Raw genomic sequence first — 18,348 nt, forward strand, 5'->3', positions numbered from 1 at the left:
TGTTGTCGGAAAAATTTATCTCCTGCTCTCCAACTTTGTGTGTCGGAAAATCCGATGGAAAATGTCCGATGGAGCCTACACACGGTCGGAATTTCCAACAACACGCTCCGATCGGACATTTTCCATCGGAAAATCCGACCGTGTGTACGGGGCATAAGTATGCAGGAATCCGGGATAAAACTGTCCACATAGACCGTCCTCCTCACCGCCATCGACGTCATCTCTTCCATGCTGCGCTCCACAAGCTCTTCAGGCCTCGCTTTCAGATCGCTCTACAGCAGGGTAGTCTTCCCGCTCACGATTGCAGACTGACAGCGATGAGAGTCGAGGACGGTCTATGTGGACAGCTTTACCCCGGATGCCTACATACTTAGATGTGCCTGTTTTAATCATCAACCATATGAGTTGCTAAATGTTGTACCTTCATTAAATGTAATCATATTGCTACACTTAGAGGCGCCTCTCTTCTCTTTTATACTCTGTAGCTCCTGCTGGGTTTTGCTTCTAATCCCCCTGTGGAAGCTTCTGTTTGTGGATGGACATTTTATGGTTACACAACCTATCACATTGTTATAATCTTTTTTATATGGACTATAAACTGAAGGACTTATGAATAAATGATTGTGGAACAAATCATTTGAGTTTCCATTATTTCTTATGGGGAAATTTGATTTGATATACAAGTGCTTTGAATTACAAGCATGTTTCTGGAACGCATTATGCTCGCAATACAAGGTTTTACTTTCATTGTAAATTTGCACCACATTGCACTCTTCAATTACTAAAAGTAACTCTAGGTGGCGACATAACACCAACTGAAAAGTCTGTTTGCATGCAACCAGACCACAAACTTTAAATGACTGAAAATGCATCAGAAAATGGTTTGATAATTGATCTAATCTAGTTCTAGTGTTATGGTTGTTACGCAGCAAGTAATAATTATACGCCTTTTCATCTATATATGTACATGTGGTGGCAATGCTGATTTTTGGACAGCTGTGATAACATAAGAGTTATTAAGATGACATAATGTAAATCTCACCAGACTCCACTTAACATTTTCTGCTATTATCTGTTAGAGATAGATTAGCTCTGTTTTCTATTACTGATACAATTATAATGATTACATGCCAAGATCCAATACTGTTAACCCCTACAGCAGACAGCAGCGCTGGTTACAGCCAGTGTAAAAATGATGAATTATGAACAAGTAACAGAAGTTTCTTGTTTCCCCACTGTATAGTTTGTTCACATAATGAGAAGAATATGCAACAAAATAATGAGAAGAATATGCAACAAAAATCCCTTTGTTCTTCCGACGCACACTGTAATATAAGCATGTGCAAAATATAATCTATTACACAATGCATAAATAGTGCTTTAAAGGGTCAGTCCATAATATTAGAACTGGAAAGATGACTGCAGGGGAAGACCTGACATTAAAAAGGGGTCTCATTGCTGGAGTCTAAGAATGCCGAAGTGAGACCCCCCCTTATTGTAATTAGTATTTGCATAAATATTTTAAAAAAATTGTGCACATGAGGGGTGTCTAAAATCTAACATCTATAACACAGCACACTAGAACTGGTTTTAAATGGGAGATAGGTTACCCAGGGCCATCTTTTCGCATAGGCACGCTGGGCAGTTGCCCAGGGGCCCCACTTGCCTGGGGGGCCCCACCTGCCCAGTGACCCCAGCCAAGCATCATTCAGATGTCAAAAAGTTCGCTGCCGCATTGTGCCAGTGCTGTGCTGTGCGGCTCCCTCACAGAGACAAATCAGTCCCGATATCAGTCAGCGACTCAGCGGCGGGCAGTGTGCAGTGTGAGTCAGCTGTCACTGTGAAGAACGGAGCCGATGCTTTCTTTCTGTGTAGTTCCGGCTCTTCACAGGCAGAGTGATATGAAATGCACTCCGCCTGTGACAGATACAGGAAGCCTCTGCTCTGCTCTCTACTGCAGCCGCATGCTTCCCGTCACACTTCTGCGTCTCAGAGGAGCCAGGCAGCAGTACACAGGCCAATCTTAGTTGTAAGATTTAGTGGTGAAAGTTATTAGTGCCTGCCCCCCCCCCCCCAAGTTTTGACTGTAATATCTTATGTGTCCCCCTTATATATCAATCTTAGAGTTGCCACTAGTTCAAGGAAGTGTAAGAAAGGTGAGGAAAAAGAAACTTTTTTACGTGTTGGTGAAAATAACCTTTAGAGCAGAAATGAAACGTAATGTTTTGAGTGGAGCACAGAAGTGGAAAAAGGAAAACTAACATCTTGGCTCAATCCAGGTGTTGGAAGTACCAATAAATATAGCCTTATTAATCATTTGCATATTTATTCTCGTGCGTGATTGTGTAGACAGGGCCCCAGTGCACTGTATTGCCCGGGGGCCTACAATGCTCTTAAGATGGCACTGAGTTTACCCATCAGTATGTTTTGGGAGGAAATTCATGCAGCTCATGAAAACACTATGAAGATGGCATTCCTAATGAAAATTGAACCCAGGATCCCAACAGGGCAAGGCAAGACTGCAAACCATCCAGCTATTAGCCATTGGTGACATTGCAGTAGGGAAAGAACTGGGTATTCTGGGGAAAAGATATTTTTGATGGAGTCTTCGAAGGTAGAAAGGGTATGTAAAAAAGCTGCTATCAGTCACTGCTCAGGGAAACACATTCACTTTATTCACTTTACCTGTTTTCTGGGTTTTCCATGGAGCATTTCCAGATAAAAAACACAGACATACTGCACTGTTTAATCCAGGGGTCTCCAAACTTTCTAAACAAAGGGCCAGTTTACTGTCCTTCAGACCTTAAGAGGGCCGGACTTAGGCCAGTGGAAGTATAAAATTCCTTGGGAGTAAAAAAGAGCACCTGTGTAAGAGGAGGAATAGGGTCCCGTCATTGGTATTAGTGGGAGAAATAGTGCCCCATCATGGGTGTCAATGGGAGGAATAGTGCCCCATCATGGGTGTCAATGGGAGGAATAGTGCCCCATCATGGGTGTCAATGGGAGGAATAGTGCCCCATCATGGGTGTCAATGGGAGGAATAGTGCCCCATCATGGGTGTCAGTGGGAGGAATAGTGCCCCATCATGGGTGTCAATGGGAGGAATAGTGCCCCATCATGGGTGTCAGTGGGAGGAATAGTGCCCCATTATTGGTGTCAATGGGAGGAATAGTGGCCCATTTAAGAATAGTACCTGTCTGACATAAAATGTACAAACTATTCAGATACGCGCTTTCTCTGTTGATAGCAGTTTACAGGAAAGCATCTGGATTGAAAGAGCTAAATTAGCATTGCCACCGTGAAAGTATTTTCCTTTGCTTAGCAGAAGAGACACAATCATCTTTATCCTTCACAATACATACTAAAGACAGCACGACAATAAATCCTCCATGATGTTGACAGTGCAACATTATTTGTGACAAGATTTTTTTTCTACAGAATACATACTATTCCACTTTATAAATATTAGCCCTCATGCACACAGGCTGTTAAAAAAACGTTATGAAAACGCCAGTATCTTTGCAGTGATTTTTTTAAACTTTTTTCAGCATTTTTGCAATAGCGTTTTTGAGCATTTTTTAGCGTTTTTCCGCGTTAGCGTTTTTGAGCGTTTTTTTTTTTTTCAAATTTTTTTTTTTTTTTTTTTCAATGGATCAAAAACGCTAAAAAACGTTGGTGAATGACGTTTTTGAGCGTTTTTCAGCGTTAGAGCGTTTTTACAGCTGAAAAACATCCCTCAGAACCCACTGGTCCTGGGTTTTTTTTACAGCTTAAAAACGCCTATGCCACTTGCAGCACAAAAACGCCTAGGTGGGCATGAAGCCTTAGACTAACATAGACAAGCCTTTTTAAGCTGCAAAAAAGCTCAAAAAAGCAGCTGTAAAAATGTCCGTGTGCATGAGGACTTACAGTTTTGAAGATATATCCTAGTATGAACAAAGAGTCATTGAGAAATAAAGGGGACTGCTGGGTGACCTACAGCTATTCATATGAAACCATTATAAGCTTTTATCTTATTGCACAAAATTAACATAGGCCCAGATGATGCAACACTAGGATGGATGAGACCACCCAAACTACAGCACCCCCAGTACTCTTGACTGGCAACTCCTGGCCTTTAGTTCTCATGTCACACACTTTAATATTATCAGTGAACAAGGTTGGGCATTGCTATAAAATCAATACTAGATTGATCTGCTAACCATCCAGCTATTAGCCATTGGTGACATTGCAGTAGGGAAAGAACTGGGTATTCTGGGGACAAGATATTTTTAATATCACACTTGCTGAAAAATCCCATCTTGCCCTTTTCAGTTGCTGTATATGATAAAGGTCTCACAACATTCACAGCTAGTAACATCCAGGTCATTGGAAACGTTTGATATTCATGGAAGGATACCTTCACCAGCTGTTAGCAACTGTTAAGTTGGGAACACAGAGTATAGGGTAGTGGTCTCCAAACTGTTGCCCTTTGTTTGCCTTAACGTGGCCCTTGGGGCACCATTTACCCCACTCCTGCAAATCACTATCCTCTCACTGACACCAATGATAGGGCACTCTTTCTCCCACTGACACCAACAATGGGTCACTATTTCTCCCACAGACACGAGGCCCTATCCATCAAACTGACACCAGTGCTTTGGACTTTTTCTCCCACAGACACCAGCAATGGAGCCCTGTGTCTCCCATTGCTACCAACAGTGGGGCACTATTCCTCCTACTAATACCAATGATGGGACACTATTCCTCCTACTTATACCAATGATGGGGCACTATTCCTCCTACTAATACCAATGATGGGGCACTATTCATCTTACTAATACCAATGATGGGGCACTTTTCCTCCTAATGATACCAATGACGGGGCACTCTTCCGCCTACTGATACCAATGATGGGGCACTCTTCCTCCTACTAATACCAATGATGGGGAACTATTCCTCTCCCTAATACTAATGATGGGGCACTCTTCCTCCTACTAATACCAATGATGGGACACTATTCCTCCTACTAATACCAATGATGGGGCATTATTCCTCCTCCTAATACCAATGATGGGGCACTCTTCCTCCTACTAATACCAACAATGAGGCACTATTTCTCCCACAGACATGAGGCCCCATCCCTCAAACTGTGGGACAAAAAGTCCAAAGCACTGGTGTCAGTTTGAGGGATAGGGCCTCATGTCTGTGGGAGAAATAGTGCCTCAATGTTAGTATTAGTAGGAGGAAGAGTGCTCCATCATTGGTATTAGTAGGAGGAATAGTTCCCCATCATTGGTATTAGTAGGAGAAAGAGTGCCCCATCATTGGTATTAGTGAGAGGAATAGTGCCCCATCATTGGTATTAGTAGGAGGAAGAGTGCCCCACTGTTAGTAGCAATGGGAGACATAGAACTGGTGTCAGTTTGAGGGATGGGGCCTCGTGTCTGTGGGAGAAATAGTGCCTCATTGTTGGTATTAGTAGGAGGAAGAGTGCCCTATCATTGGTATTAGTAGGAGGAATAGTCCCCCATCATTGGTATTAGTAGTAGGAATAGTGCCCCATCATTGGTATTAGTAGGACGAAGAGTGACCTGTCATTGGTATTAGTGAGAGGAATAGTGCCGCATATTTTATATTAGTGGGAAGGGATAGTGCCCCATCATTAGTATTAGTAGGAGGAAGCAACCCCACTGTTGGTAGCAATGGGAGACACAGGGCTCCATTGCTGGTGTCTGTGGGAGAAAAAGTCCAAAGCACTGGTGTCAGACACCAGCAATGGAGCCCTGTATCTCCCATTGCTACCAACAGTGGGGCACTATTCCTCCTATTAATACCAATGATGAGGCTCTATTCCTCTCATTAACACCAATGATGGGGCACTCTTCCGCCTACTGATACCAATGATGGGGCACTCTTCCACCTACTATTATCAATGATGGGGCACTATTCCTCCCACTAATACCAGTGATGCGGCACTATTCCTCTCACAAACACCAATGATGGGGCACTCTTCCTCCTACTAATACCAACGATGGGGCTCTCTTCCTCCTATTAATACCAATGATGGGGCCCTATTCCTCCAACTAATACAAATGGTAGGACATTGGTTACATCCGCTGATACCAGGTAATTTTCTACTCCCATTGGGCAAAGTACGGGCCCCGTAAAGTATGAAGGACAGTAAACTGGCACTTTGTTTGGAAATATCAGAGACCCCTGGTATAGGGTATCAAGCTAAACCCCACTCCACACTGAAGTTGTGTTTCTTGGATTGAACATACTCTTTTTGTAAGGCTAATGTTTGCTTTATGTACTGTGAACAAATATGCCTTGAATACAATCTGTATAAAACCGATGAAAGATAGCCAGGCAGGGAAGCTAGAAAGAATATGTGTAAAGTGGAATAAAAGAGGCACATATGTATTGCAAAGCACTGCATATACACATATGTTTGCCAACACAAAAGTTGAGCTTTTACATACAAAATAATTGCTTTAACAACACTAGACTGCATGTGATTGCCCTGTTTCATATATAACATTGATAGATGTTTGTAATGTTTTCGTTTATATTTTTACACTAAAGAATCACGTTTAATAGGAGCAATGGTCATGCCGGCTAGTGTCACAATGTGCTGTATATACCTTCCACCATTTTGGATCTGAACACCGAATAAATGTTTAATCTTGCTGTGAATTAGAGTTGGAACATACCCTATGGGCATTTATGTATTTCCAACCAATATCACCTTTTGGTGCAGCCATCCATGGGTTGAATCATCCATTGTCTTAACTCTCTTGAAGACTCCAATGGATGATTTCTTTCTAATCCTGCACCCCTCACAAGGTCATTCCCATTCAGCTCACAAATTTTATCATCATCGACACCGTCATTCTACAACATCCTACTATTTTGGAATGGCTATCACAGAAGAACAGAATTTGGAATTTTGGTTGGCGTACCTTTCCCCTACGGTCCGCAGCGTATGACCAGTATATGATTAGCCTTGCCCGCCACCACATAAGACTTGTTTTGGTGCAGTTGGTTCCTAATCTACATTTTTAATTACTATCTGTACACTCCTTATTTAATCAAACTTGCACCGATATAAGTTCTGTTTCACGTGTTTTGTCTTGTGCTGTTTCCCCTACCACATTCTAACAAGAAAAACATCATGGCTGCACATTGCATGCTAAAGCAGGATAGGAGGGTTGAGGGCTGGAAACAATCAGTTTACCTGCTTTGCCACATTATCGATCACTAGAAGTGTAAGCAAACCAACTCTCTACTCTGTTAGTAGTTTGATTCTAGGTGCATGAACTATACGTACCCAGTACATTATTTCACTAATAAAAATGTGCAAACTTGAAAGTTAGCAAAAATGAGGACCCAATCAGATTGCACTGGCAGTCAGGATGGCATTCTGGAGCTTGCCATTATATCAGGGAATGCGTTACAGACAGTCAGCAACATTATTTTTTGAGTGTCTGTGTCTCTCATGGTCCTAGGCCATGTTGAAAATGCACAAAACGGGTCCTGAATGTAACTGAGACTTTGGTGTTGTGGATGATAACATCTTTGTTGCAATGCTAAGTCCATATTTGAGAGAAGGCATCTAAAATCAGAAGCAATGAGAAAGTCCATCTGCCTACCTGGGTCCTTACGAACACCTAGACATCCTTTTAACTCTGTGAGTGAGATGGATTTGTCCTTATTTAGATCACAGTAGTCAGTGAACTTCCTGGCACATTTCTTGGGCTTGGCTTTTTTCTTTACATATCTCTTGAAAGGTTTCATCTCCTTCTTATTGATGTCTTCACTGCCATTGCTGTCTAGCTGATTGAAGTACCAGAAAACCACACGTTCCTCCAGTGTGTGGTTGGGATCTGGTTCAGAGAATCTAAAGTAGGATATTTCAGTGATTATTTCATGTGTATTAGAGCCATGTAATCTTTACCAATGTATCAAATTACCTTCAAAAACCTAACATTACAAATTGTGGACCATGGATAACTTACACATACTTGGGCGTCACTTGTAAACATCAGAGAACAAAAATGTGAGGAAAAATGCAAAAGCTTTCAATCCTTTTTAAAAGTTTCAACTTTATTACTATTTAGTGATCCTGGGAGGCTAGAAATAATAGTAGTAATATAATAGTTTTCAAAAGATAACTTGACTTACAATACTGTGACAATAATCCAATGTTAGATGACTGATGGGTAAATAATGTAATGCTGATTTAGGGAGAGGCCACTTCTCTTCCTCCTCCTAAAGGGCCTACTGTGCCTAATGCCGTGTACACGCGAGCGGTTTTGCCGTCGGAATAAACTCTGAAGGTTTCTCCGACGGAATTCCGACAGAATTCCGCTCAAGCTGTCTTGCATACACACGGTCACACCAAAGTCCGACCATCAAGAACGCGGTGACGTACAACACGTATGACGGGACTAGAAAAAGGAAGTTCAATAGCCAGTAGCCAATAGCTTCCGTCTCGTACTTGCTTCAGAGCATGCGTCGTTTTTGGTACCTCGGAACAGCATACAGACGAGCGGTTTTAGGATTTGGTTCCATCAGAAAAATTTAGAACATGTTCTCTTTCTAGGTCAGTCAGAATTTTCGATGTAAAAAGTCCAATGGGGCATACACACGATCAGAATATACGATGAAAAGCTCCCGTCTGACTTTTTCTGTCTGAAATTCCGCTTGTGTGTACGCGGCATTAGTCTAGCAACTGCTTCAGCGTCTTTATTGCAATGAGACCCCCTTAAAAATTATTTAATTTTTGTGTTCATACCCATTGCCCCTCTACACTGCACTCTAAAAGTCACTTTTTTTCGTGGTTAAAATCTGCTCAAATGTGAAATGCACGTTGGAAAGTCTTGGGGGGCACCCAGAAAATGGCTAACTGGGCTTGGTGAAGAACTGATGATTTTTTTCCAGACAATCTCTATAGCTCCTAAGAGATTAGGCCAGAAATAATCGTTTAGGACAGAACCATAGAAGCTAGGATGATGCCGGTGTAAGTTTATATCACTATTGTTGTACAGAATCATAATGCGGTAGTTGTCAAATGCCAGATCGCAGATATTCTAGCATTAGAGATCTGAATGACAGGGGTAAATCCACCACTGGGAGTGGGTAGCATCTAATCTTGACTTAAACAGTCAAGAGGCCCTGTGTGCAACTTGGGCCTGAGATCCAGTATCCTCCCAAGCACAAACAAAATCATTTTAAACCATGCGCAGGTAGTTTTGTGCCCTGCAAGGGGTCGGCACTTTCTCAGTTAGGTTTATATAATCACTTTGGTGGACATGGCGGGTTCACTTTAACTTTCTTTCATGAGAAATGTTATATGAGATTATGTTACAGATAGGTAGAATCGTTTGTTTAGATACAAACAGTGCTTAGCAGAATTCTTTAATGTTTCAGCACAGGAATACAGGTTTTCTCAGCAAGATATAGTCTGTGTGGTTAATGCCTAAGGGGATAGCTATAGACACACTTACACTGTCCTGCCTTTTGGTTTCCCTTAAAAGCCATAAAAGTAAAATTCTTGGCAGTCCTACATGTTAAGTCTCTTCATAAATGTGACCACAAAACACTGCTTTAAAGATTTTCCTACAGCCCCATACCACACAGACTGAGTGACTCAGATAACACAAGCTTGGTTTAATAGGATGTTATGCTGAGTTGTTAATAAATGTAACTGCTAGTTTTGGAGATATGATAGCATTTTAGTGTTTTACATTGATTTAAGGTCCATGACCAGCTTGTATTTGAGGACTAACCTGCCACCTGCTGCTGGGGCAGCTGAGTTGATGGCTTGAACCATATCTGTAGTGAGAGCATCCAGCAAACTTGTGATAAACTCCAGTTTCTTCCCGTCCGGACATCCTGTTGAATAAAAAAAAATATGCATCAAAGTGTGTGAACCCTGTCCTTTTGTGGATTATTTATAAAATTTCATTTTTTAAATTTTTTTCCATTGCAAATTTTTTTTGCCAATATTGCGCATTATTTTCTCCAGTCTTTCTATTATTTTGAAGAGTCTCTTACCTGGGCCCTGTAATTTAAGGTTCCCACATACTGGGCTTCCTTACATGGCTCAAGTAGAGGAGCCTGAATTTTCTCCAAGATGTACGATATAGGCTAAAGAAATTACCTGTGTGTTGTTTTTCCTGCTGCTATTGCCAGAAGTAATTGAAGTAATTGGAAGCTTGCAGCCTTAGTGCTACCTGATGTTTAGCTCAGTATACCCTTTTCAGTCCTTTGATGTTATGGATGCCTCATTTAAGTGTTAAAACATATGCCAGTTGCCCCATGTTGGTGCCCATATAATTGTACCTCTAGTTTGATAACTAAAGAGACATTGATCACTTGGCAGTTTAACACAACCTAGTTTCGGTCTGAGGTTAAATAGGTTTGGCAACTGGTTACCCAGGCACTAAATGTGGCATTGTGGGAGGAAAGCAGAATGTTAATGTATGCCCATACCTAGAAATGCAGGGACTTTTACCAAGGAGCTAATTAGAGCAGCAGATTGCAGCAGGACAGTAAGTATAGGCATTGGCATATGCATACTATATAGTGGGAGGGTAATTACAGACTTTTTTAGAGTACAGATGCGCTAAATAATGTGTGTGCATCCCCCCAAAAAAGGTTATAGATTTGTTTTAAGAATGAGTGGTTTATTGAACTTTTTATATCAACTTGCTAGATTGTGAATTTAGTATTTCTTATGATTTAAGAACATACTAAGGGGTATCCTGCATCTTTGTTCACCTTTCTGTGTGTTGTTAGGCATAGGAAGGATAATGAGCAGGGGTGTTTACCATCACCTGAACTCTGCCACGCTAGTTTATAGCTAGGAGGACTAATAAAACACTCTCCTACTTCTATGGAGTGTCTCCCTTGCTGATCAGATCAGCAAAGTGTTATTTCCCAGCTTTTCCCTGGTGTTTTGACCAGTGAAGGAGCAATGCTTTATCAGAAGTCAAGTGCTCTATTAAGCGAATTGCCATCAGCTACAAGCCAGGATAGCTAGTCTGCCATATACCTCACTGTGATGTAGCATTCATCACCAGACCGCATCGGTCAAGCCTATCAAAGCCAATATTAAAGAAAGGTGGTGATCCTAGCAACATCAGACCTGCAAAGAGCAAAGCATATCATGGCTGATATCAAGGAAAGGCGGCAATCCTGGCACCACCAGATGCCTGCATTGTATTGCTGTAGCCAGTACAGATCTATGGCATAACTGACAGGCATATTTTGGCATTGTATATTCAGAAACAAGAAGACGTCAACTTAATGAACTCTTCATTGTAGAATCTTTATTGGCTACATATCAATGCATACAGTGTCTAAAATGCTACTACGTTTCAGTTTCAACAGCCTTCCTCATAGCATAATTGGTGTGAATGTGCCATACTGAGGAATGGAACCTCCCAGCCTGAGCATGGCTTCCAGCCACTGAAGTCTGATTAAAGCGGGGTTCCACCCAAATTTTGAACAATATCTGTATGTATTCTCTTCCTTGCCTAGATGCTGACATGCCGTTTAAAAAAATTTTAATCGCCGTAATTACCTTTTATTTTTCTATTCTTCTTTGCACTTCCTGGTTCTCCTCCCGTGGGAGTAGGCGTGTTTCTAGCCTCTCCCAGACTCCGCACAGTCTCCTGGGAGCTAGTCTCAGGCTTCCCAGGATGCCACTGAGCATGTGTGGGAACGAGTGGTGAATGCTGGGAGCACAGCATTCACCACATCCAGGAAATAAATGCTTGCGGGCTTCAAATGCCCACAATGAAGATGGAAACCGCCTGCAGTGAATAATATAAGTTATTCTTTCTGAGGAAATCTGACACAGGCGGACATATTACACACAATATGTGAGTATGTAATGCTGAGAAGAAAAGTTTGTGAATGAACTCAAAAAAAAAAAAAAACGATAGATAGGTGGACCCCCGCTTTAAGCAGTTGAGCTAGGGTATGCTGTTTTTCTCTTACTTTGGCATTGTATCAGTTTACTGAATTCCATTATATAGTATGTATACCAGATTGTTCACCAAGAAACAATTGATAAAGTGAACAAGAACAATAAATGAATATTGGTGAAATGCCCTTTAATCACTTTATGGTTGTGGGATGGGCCTAATGCAGGAGACATTGAATGAAGCCTCTGGCTGAGGAGTCTGGAAACCACACAAATACTCTACCTGCTCTGCATGCCTTCATACTACAACCTGCATCATACATGTGAATTAAGAAAATACATGTGTACATTAAATGTGTTTATATTTACTAGGCTAATCCGATAACCCCATGTATAGTCTTCTTTATTATTCGGTATTTGAATCCATTGGTTTTTAGACTATTATGCCGCGTACACACGGTCGGACTTTCCGGCATACTTGGTCCGGCGGACCAGAGTGTGCCGGACAATCCGCCCGTGTGTGGGCGGCGGCGGACTTTTCCGGCGGACTTCTTCCCAAAAGCCCGCCGGACCTAGATTTCAAACATGTTTGAAATCTTTCCGTCGGACTCAGTTTCGGGCAGAAAGTCCGCTCGTGTGTGTGCTGGTCCGACGGAAAGCCCGCTCGTGTGTAGGCTGGTCCGACAGACCAAATACGACACGAGATTGCATCTCGCGCTCGCTGCAATAGGAAAAACAAATCTTCCTATTGCGGCGAGCGCGGGGCATACCAGGCCCTTAGGTCTGGTATGGATTATAAAGGGGAACCCCGCTACGCCGAAAAAACGGCGTGGGGTCCCCCTAAAATCCATACCAGACCCCGATCCGAGCACGCAGCCTGGCCGGTCAGGAAAGGGGGTGGGGACGAGCGAGCGCCCCCCCCCCCCTCCTGAACCGTACCAGGCCGCATGCCCTCAACATGGGGGGTGGGTGCTTTGGGGGAGGGGGGCGCCCTGCGCCCCCCCCCCCCCCCAAAGCACCTTGTCCCCATGTTGATGAGGACAAGGGCCTCTTCCCGACAACCCTGGCCGTTGGTTGTCGGGGTCTGCGGGCGGGGGCTTATCGGAATCTGGGAGCCCCCTTTAATAAGGGGGCCCCCAGATCCCGGCCCCCCACCCTATGTAAATGAGTATGGGGTACATGGTACCCCTACCCATTTACCTAGGAAAAAAGTGTAAGTAATAAAACACACTACACAGGTTTTTAAAATATTTTATTAAACAGCTCCGGGGGGGGATCTTCCTCCGGCTTCGGGGGTCTTCTTCCGGCTTCGGGGGTCCCTCCGCTTCATCTTCTCCCGGCGTCCGGTTGGTTCTTCTCCGCTCTCCGGCCTCTTCTCCCGGTGTCGCAGGTCTTCGGCCGGCCCCTCCGCTCTCTTCATGTAGCTCTATTGCGAGCGGAGGTCCGGACTTCTTGGCTTCTTGGCTTCTTGGCTTGGCTTGGCTTGGCTTCTCTTCTCTTCCCCCAGATGTTGACACGACGCTCTCTCCGGCTGGACTGGTTTCTGAGGGCTGCGTTGTGACTTATATAGGCGGAGACCCCGCCCCCATATGATGTCACAGTCCCTGGGCATGCTGGGACTGTGACGTTTTAGGGGCGTGGTCGACCACGCCCCCCGACCACGCCCCCTAAAACGTCACAGTCCCAGCATGCCCAGGGACTGTGACATCATATGGGGGCGGGGTCTCCGCCTATATAAGTCACAACGCAGCCCTCAGAGACCAGTCCAGCCGGAGAGAGCGTCGTGTCAACATCTGGGGGAAGAGAAGAGAAGAGAAGCCAAGAAGCCAAGAAGCCAAGAAGCCAAGAAGTCCGGACCTCCGCTCGCAATAGAGCTACATGAAGAGAGCGGAGGGGCCGGCCGAAGACCTGCGACACCGGGAGAAGAGGCCGGAGAGCGGAGAAGAACCAACCGGACGCCGGGAGAAGATGAAGCGGAGGGACCCCCGAAGCCGGAAGAAGACCCCCCCCCCCGGAGCTGTTTAATAAAATATTTTAAAAACCTGTGTGGTGTGTTTTATTACTTACACTTTTTTCCTAGGTAAATGGGTAGGGGTACCATGTACCCCATACTCATTTACATAGGGTGGGGGGCCGGGATCTGGGGGCCCCCTTATTAAAGGGGGCTCCCAGATTCCGATAAGCCCCCGCCCGCAGACCCCGACAACCAACGGCCAGGGTTGTCGGGAAGAGGCCCTTGTCCTCATCAACATGGGGACAAGGTGCTTTGGGGGGGGGGCGCAGGGCGCCCCCCTCCCCCAAAGCACCCACCCCCCATGTTGAGGGCATGCGGCCTGGTACGGTTCAGGAGGGGGGGGGGGGCGCTCGCTCGTCCCCACCCCCTTTCCTGACCGGCCAGGCTGCGTGCTCGGATCGGGGTCTGGTATGGATTTTAGGGGGGACCCCACGCCGTTTTTTTGGCGTAGCGGGGTTCCCCTTTATAATCCATACCAGACCTAAGGGCCTGGTATGCCCCGCGACGGGGCTCGCAAGGTGTCAATCTAGCCGATAAAAGCGGCAAGATTGACATCCTTTTCTAGTCCCGTCGCACCTGAGTCACGTTCAAAATGAACGGACTTGTCCGTGTGTGGGCAAGTCCGTTCATTCTGAAAGTCCGCCGGAACTCCGGCGAAAGTCCGTCGGAAAGACGGGCGGACTTAGCCCGCCGGAAAATCCCGGCGTGTGTGGGCAAGTCCGTTCGTTTTAAAGTCCGGCGCACCTGGCGGACAAAGTCCGTCGGAAAGTGTGCCGGACCAAGTAGGATAGAAAGTCCGCTCGTGTGTACGCGGCATTAGAAGTAAATCAAACTCATTTGGCTTTCATTATGTTTTTGTAGCTGGTCGCAGTGAACAAGGTAATTTTTGCATTTATCCTTGAGCTGCTCTTAGTTCTATTCTCCTTGCAACATCAACGGTGTTCTAATCCATGTAAGAAGGTCAGATTCTCATACAATGAGCTGAGATTGAGAACAGAGCAAAGAGAAGCACAGATGCTTTTCATTTCAGCTGTCGGTGTAACTTATGGACCAAGCACTGCTTTTGTTAGAAGAATTTCTTAGCTTGTGCTACTTTAGATCGGGGTGCTGGTGGACATAAGCAGCCCTTCTTAACCCCTTCAGTGCTGCACAAGAACAATGATTTGTCAAACACAAAAAACTGAGCTGTTGATTTGCAACGGGTCTATGTCTCTCTATTGCACATTTTCTCCAATGTGACGTATTCCAAACTGAAATTCTGCTGGATAATTAGAGCTACTGAGGGAAATGGTTTGAAAAGTTAGGAGTTTTCATCCCTCGCTAAATATATAGTTGTAACATCAATGTACCTAGGTTGTGCATATGGGAGAAAAAAGAAATAAAGACTGTCTAAACCATCTTAGATTAGGTGACCATATAATAGCATGTTTATGAGGCACAGTGAGACCGAGTAAAATATTGTTTAGGGGATAAAACAATTATTCATCGACAAGGGACTGTCTGAGTTCTCTCCTTCCTTTGTTCTCCATTACCTAAATAGAAATGCTCATTTGACTTCAGCGTTTATGTTCACGGTAGAAGCTGTGTCTGCCGTGGGAGGCCTGCCCTTACCCATACCTCAGAAACCAGGTTTTGTCAGAATGCAACCACACATACTCCATTCACTTCATTTTATCCACAAGTTGGGGATCATGTAAATGTAATAAGAACTCTAACAACACAAACAAGTGCCTCTGTAGGAGAGTAAGGCTCCATGTACAGGGGACGCTGAGGCAAAGTCCTCTGAATGATTTTTTTTGACACCTTAAAACCGGAGTTTTAAATGCCCGTTTACCTGCGTTGGCATGCCGCGTTTAGCCATGTTTTAACGCGTTTGCGTCTAGAAGCCTTTAGTTAAGATAACATCATAAGACCCTCCCCAAGCTCAAAAAAAGAGTATTATTTAACTATTTCAGCCATTTTGTGAGACCAGAGTGAGTAGCAGCAGCTGAGAGAGCAGTAGTGTACTTGTATTTAGCGTGTCACTTGCCACGTCGCCTGCCACACATTGCGGATTGTCCAATTGCCTTGTCACCTGCCACAAGTTGCGGATTGTCATTTGCCATGTCACCTGCCACAAGTTGTGGATTGTCCACTTGCCATGTCACCTGCCACAAGTTGCACATTGTCCACTTGCCACGTCACCTGCCACAAGTTGCAGATTGTCCACTTGCCACGTCACCTGCCACAAGTTGCGGATTGTCATTTGCCATGTCACCTGCCACAAGTTGTGGATTGTCCACTTGCCACATCACCTGCCACAAGTTGCAGATTGTCCACTTGCCACGTTACCTGCCACAAGTTGCAGATTGTCCACTTGCCACGTCACCTGCCACAATTTACGGATTGTCATTTGCCATGTCACCTGCCACAAGTTGTGGATTGTCCACTTGCCATGTCACCTACCACAAGTTGCAGATTGTCCACTTGCCACGTCACCTGACACAAGTTGCAGATTGGCCATTTGCCATGTCACCTGCCACAAGTTGTGGATTGTCCACTTGCCACGTCACCTGCCACAAGTTGTGGATTGTCCACTTGCCATGTCACCTGCCACAAGTTGCAGATTGTCCACTTGCCACATCACCTGCCACAAGTTGCAGATTGTCCACTTGCCACGTCACCTGCCACAAGTTGCAGATTGTCCACTTGCCACGTCACCTGCCACAAGTTGCGGATTGTCATTTGCCACGTCACCTGCCACAAGTTGTGGATTGTCCACTTGCCATGTCACCTGCCACAAGTTGCTTGTTCAAATCTAACAACATATGGGTCAAATTCCAATTATACTTCAGATAACAGCAATGCTAGTGGTGTATTGGATTGGATCAAGGGCTCATTAGGGTATATAAATAGTCTATGAATCATTGCAAGCAATTACAAGTTTTTTAAATATTTTTTTAATGGTTTTTCATCATTTGCCATAATTTTTGAGATTTTTAATGTAAAAAAAAAATAGGGCGCGTTTATAAACGAGAACGAGGCTAATCGCCGGTACTGCATTTAGCCGTGTTTGGCGTCTGAAACATGGAAATCTTTGGCGTCTGAACTAATTTTTTTGCCTTCAAAGAAAGGCTGTTAAACACAACTGCCTAAAAACAACTGTAAACGAAACTATGTACATGGTCACATAGGATAACATTGAATGAGTTCAGGGGCAGTTGAAAAATACGTCCAACTGCCTTTGAACGTCCAATTAACAGCCTCAGTGTACATGAGGCCTAACAGGTGGCATTTCTTACCTTCGTTTGGAAGTCAGAAATCACAAACCTTTTTTTTTTTTTGCTTAACAGCATAGCAGAGACCAAAGGATATTCCACTGTGACATACATGTAGGGCAAGGCTAAAATGTGGATTCTCACAAGGGTAGGCATATCAGTTCATACACAAACTCGCCTGTGACATATTAACATACTTTTGTTAACATAACACACAGGGGGTTATTTACGAAAGGCAAATCCACTTTGCACTACAAGTGCACTTGGAAGTAAAGTCGCTGTAGATCAGAGGGGGACATGCAAGGAAAATAAAAAAACAGCATTTTAGCTTGCACATGATTGGATGATAAAATCAGCAGAGCTTCCCCTCATTTCAGATCTACCCCTCACATTTAAAACGACAGCACTTCCAAGTGCACTTGTAGTGCAAAGTGGATTTGCCTTTCGTAAACAACCCCCCACTGTATCTTGTGTATGACATATGCAAAACCCTTTAAAGTGATTTAAATATCAAACATGTTATACTTACCTGCTCTGTGCAATGGTTTAGCACATTCTCCTCTTCTCGGTGTGCCACCATAGGAAACAGCTTCCTATGGTGACACACCTGCGGGCTTAATCCTGAGCCACGCTGGCTGCATCTATAGACACAGACAGCAAGGCTCGGCCCAGTCCCCCACTCCCTTGTCAAAGGCTTTGACTGACAGCAACAGGAGCCAATGGCCCTTGCTGTTGCCTCTCTGTCCTGTCAGGAGGGAGGGATCAGAGAGAGCTGCTGCTCTTTGGCAAAGCACTGGATTGAGAATGAGTTTAGGAAAGTATAAAGAAGGGGCTGGGGGGATCCTATGCACTGAAGTTTTTTTTACCTTAAAGTGTAAGCTCACCTTTACAGAAAATCTGTAAGGTGAACTTACACTGGACCTTCTCCCCATCGCACCAGGTCCCGCTGTACATGAGGCCGGCGATCTCCTGAACTGACACATCATATAGCTGATTTACCGGTCCGGGGATCTGAAATCCCCGCAGCTTTCTCTCCTCTTCTCCCCCGCTAACAGGATGGGCTATGTGGGTTCTAATTGGTCGGCGCCACCCATGTGATGGCGCCGACCAAGTAGAATGTCTCCTATACGTACCTTTACGAGCTACATTTAGGAGATTAT

The 18,348-nt window shown here is 44.3% G+C and overlaps 1 protein-coding gene across 11 annotated transcripts in view; it reads right to left on the reverse strand.

Moving 5' to 3' along the window:
- The window catches only part of SMOC1 (SPARC related modular calcium binding 1), a 296,270-nt gene that overhangs the window by 12,770 nt on the left and 265,152 nt on the right, over positions 1 to 18,348 (reverse strand). For all 11 annotated transcript variants that reach the window (XM_073609800.1, XM_073609810.1, XM_073609807.1 and 8 more), the window contains 2 exons: positions 9,774 to 9,879; positions 7,635 to 7,882 (listed from right to left, as the gene is read on the reverse strand). In XM_073609800.1, the coding sequence (XP_073465901.1) occupies positions 7,635 to 7,882; positions 9,774 to 9,879 (354 nt within the window). The remainder of the gene's footprint in view (positions 1 to 7,634; positions 7,883 to 9,773; positions 9,880 to 18,348) is intronic.

Source organism: Aquarana catesbeiana, linkage group LG13 (genome assembly GCF_042186555.1).
Source record: "Aquarana catesbeiana isolate 2022-GZ linkage group LG13, ASM4218655v1, whole genome shotgun sequence".
In the NCBI taxonomy this organism is placed as follows: domain Eukaryota; kingdom Metazoa; phylum Chordata; class Amphibia; order Anura; family Ranidae; genus Aquarana; species Aquarana catesbeiana.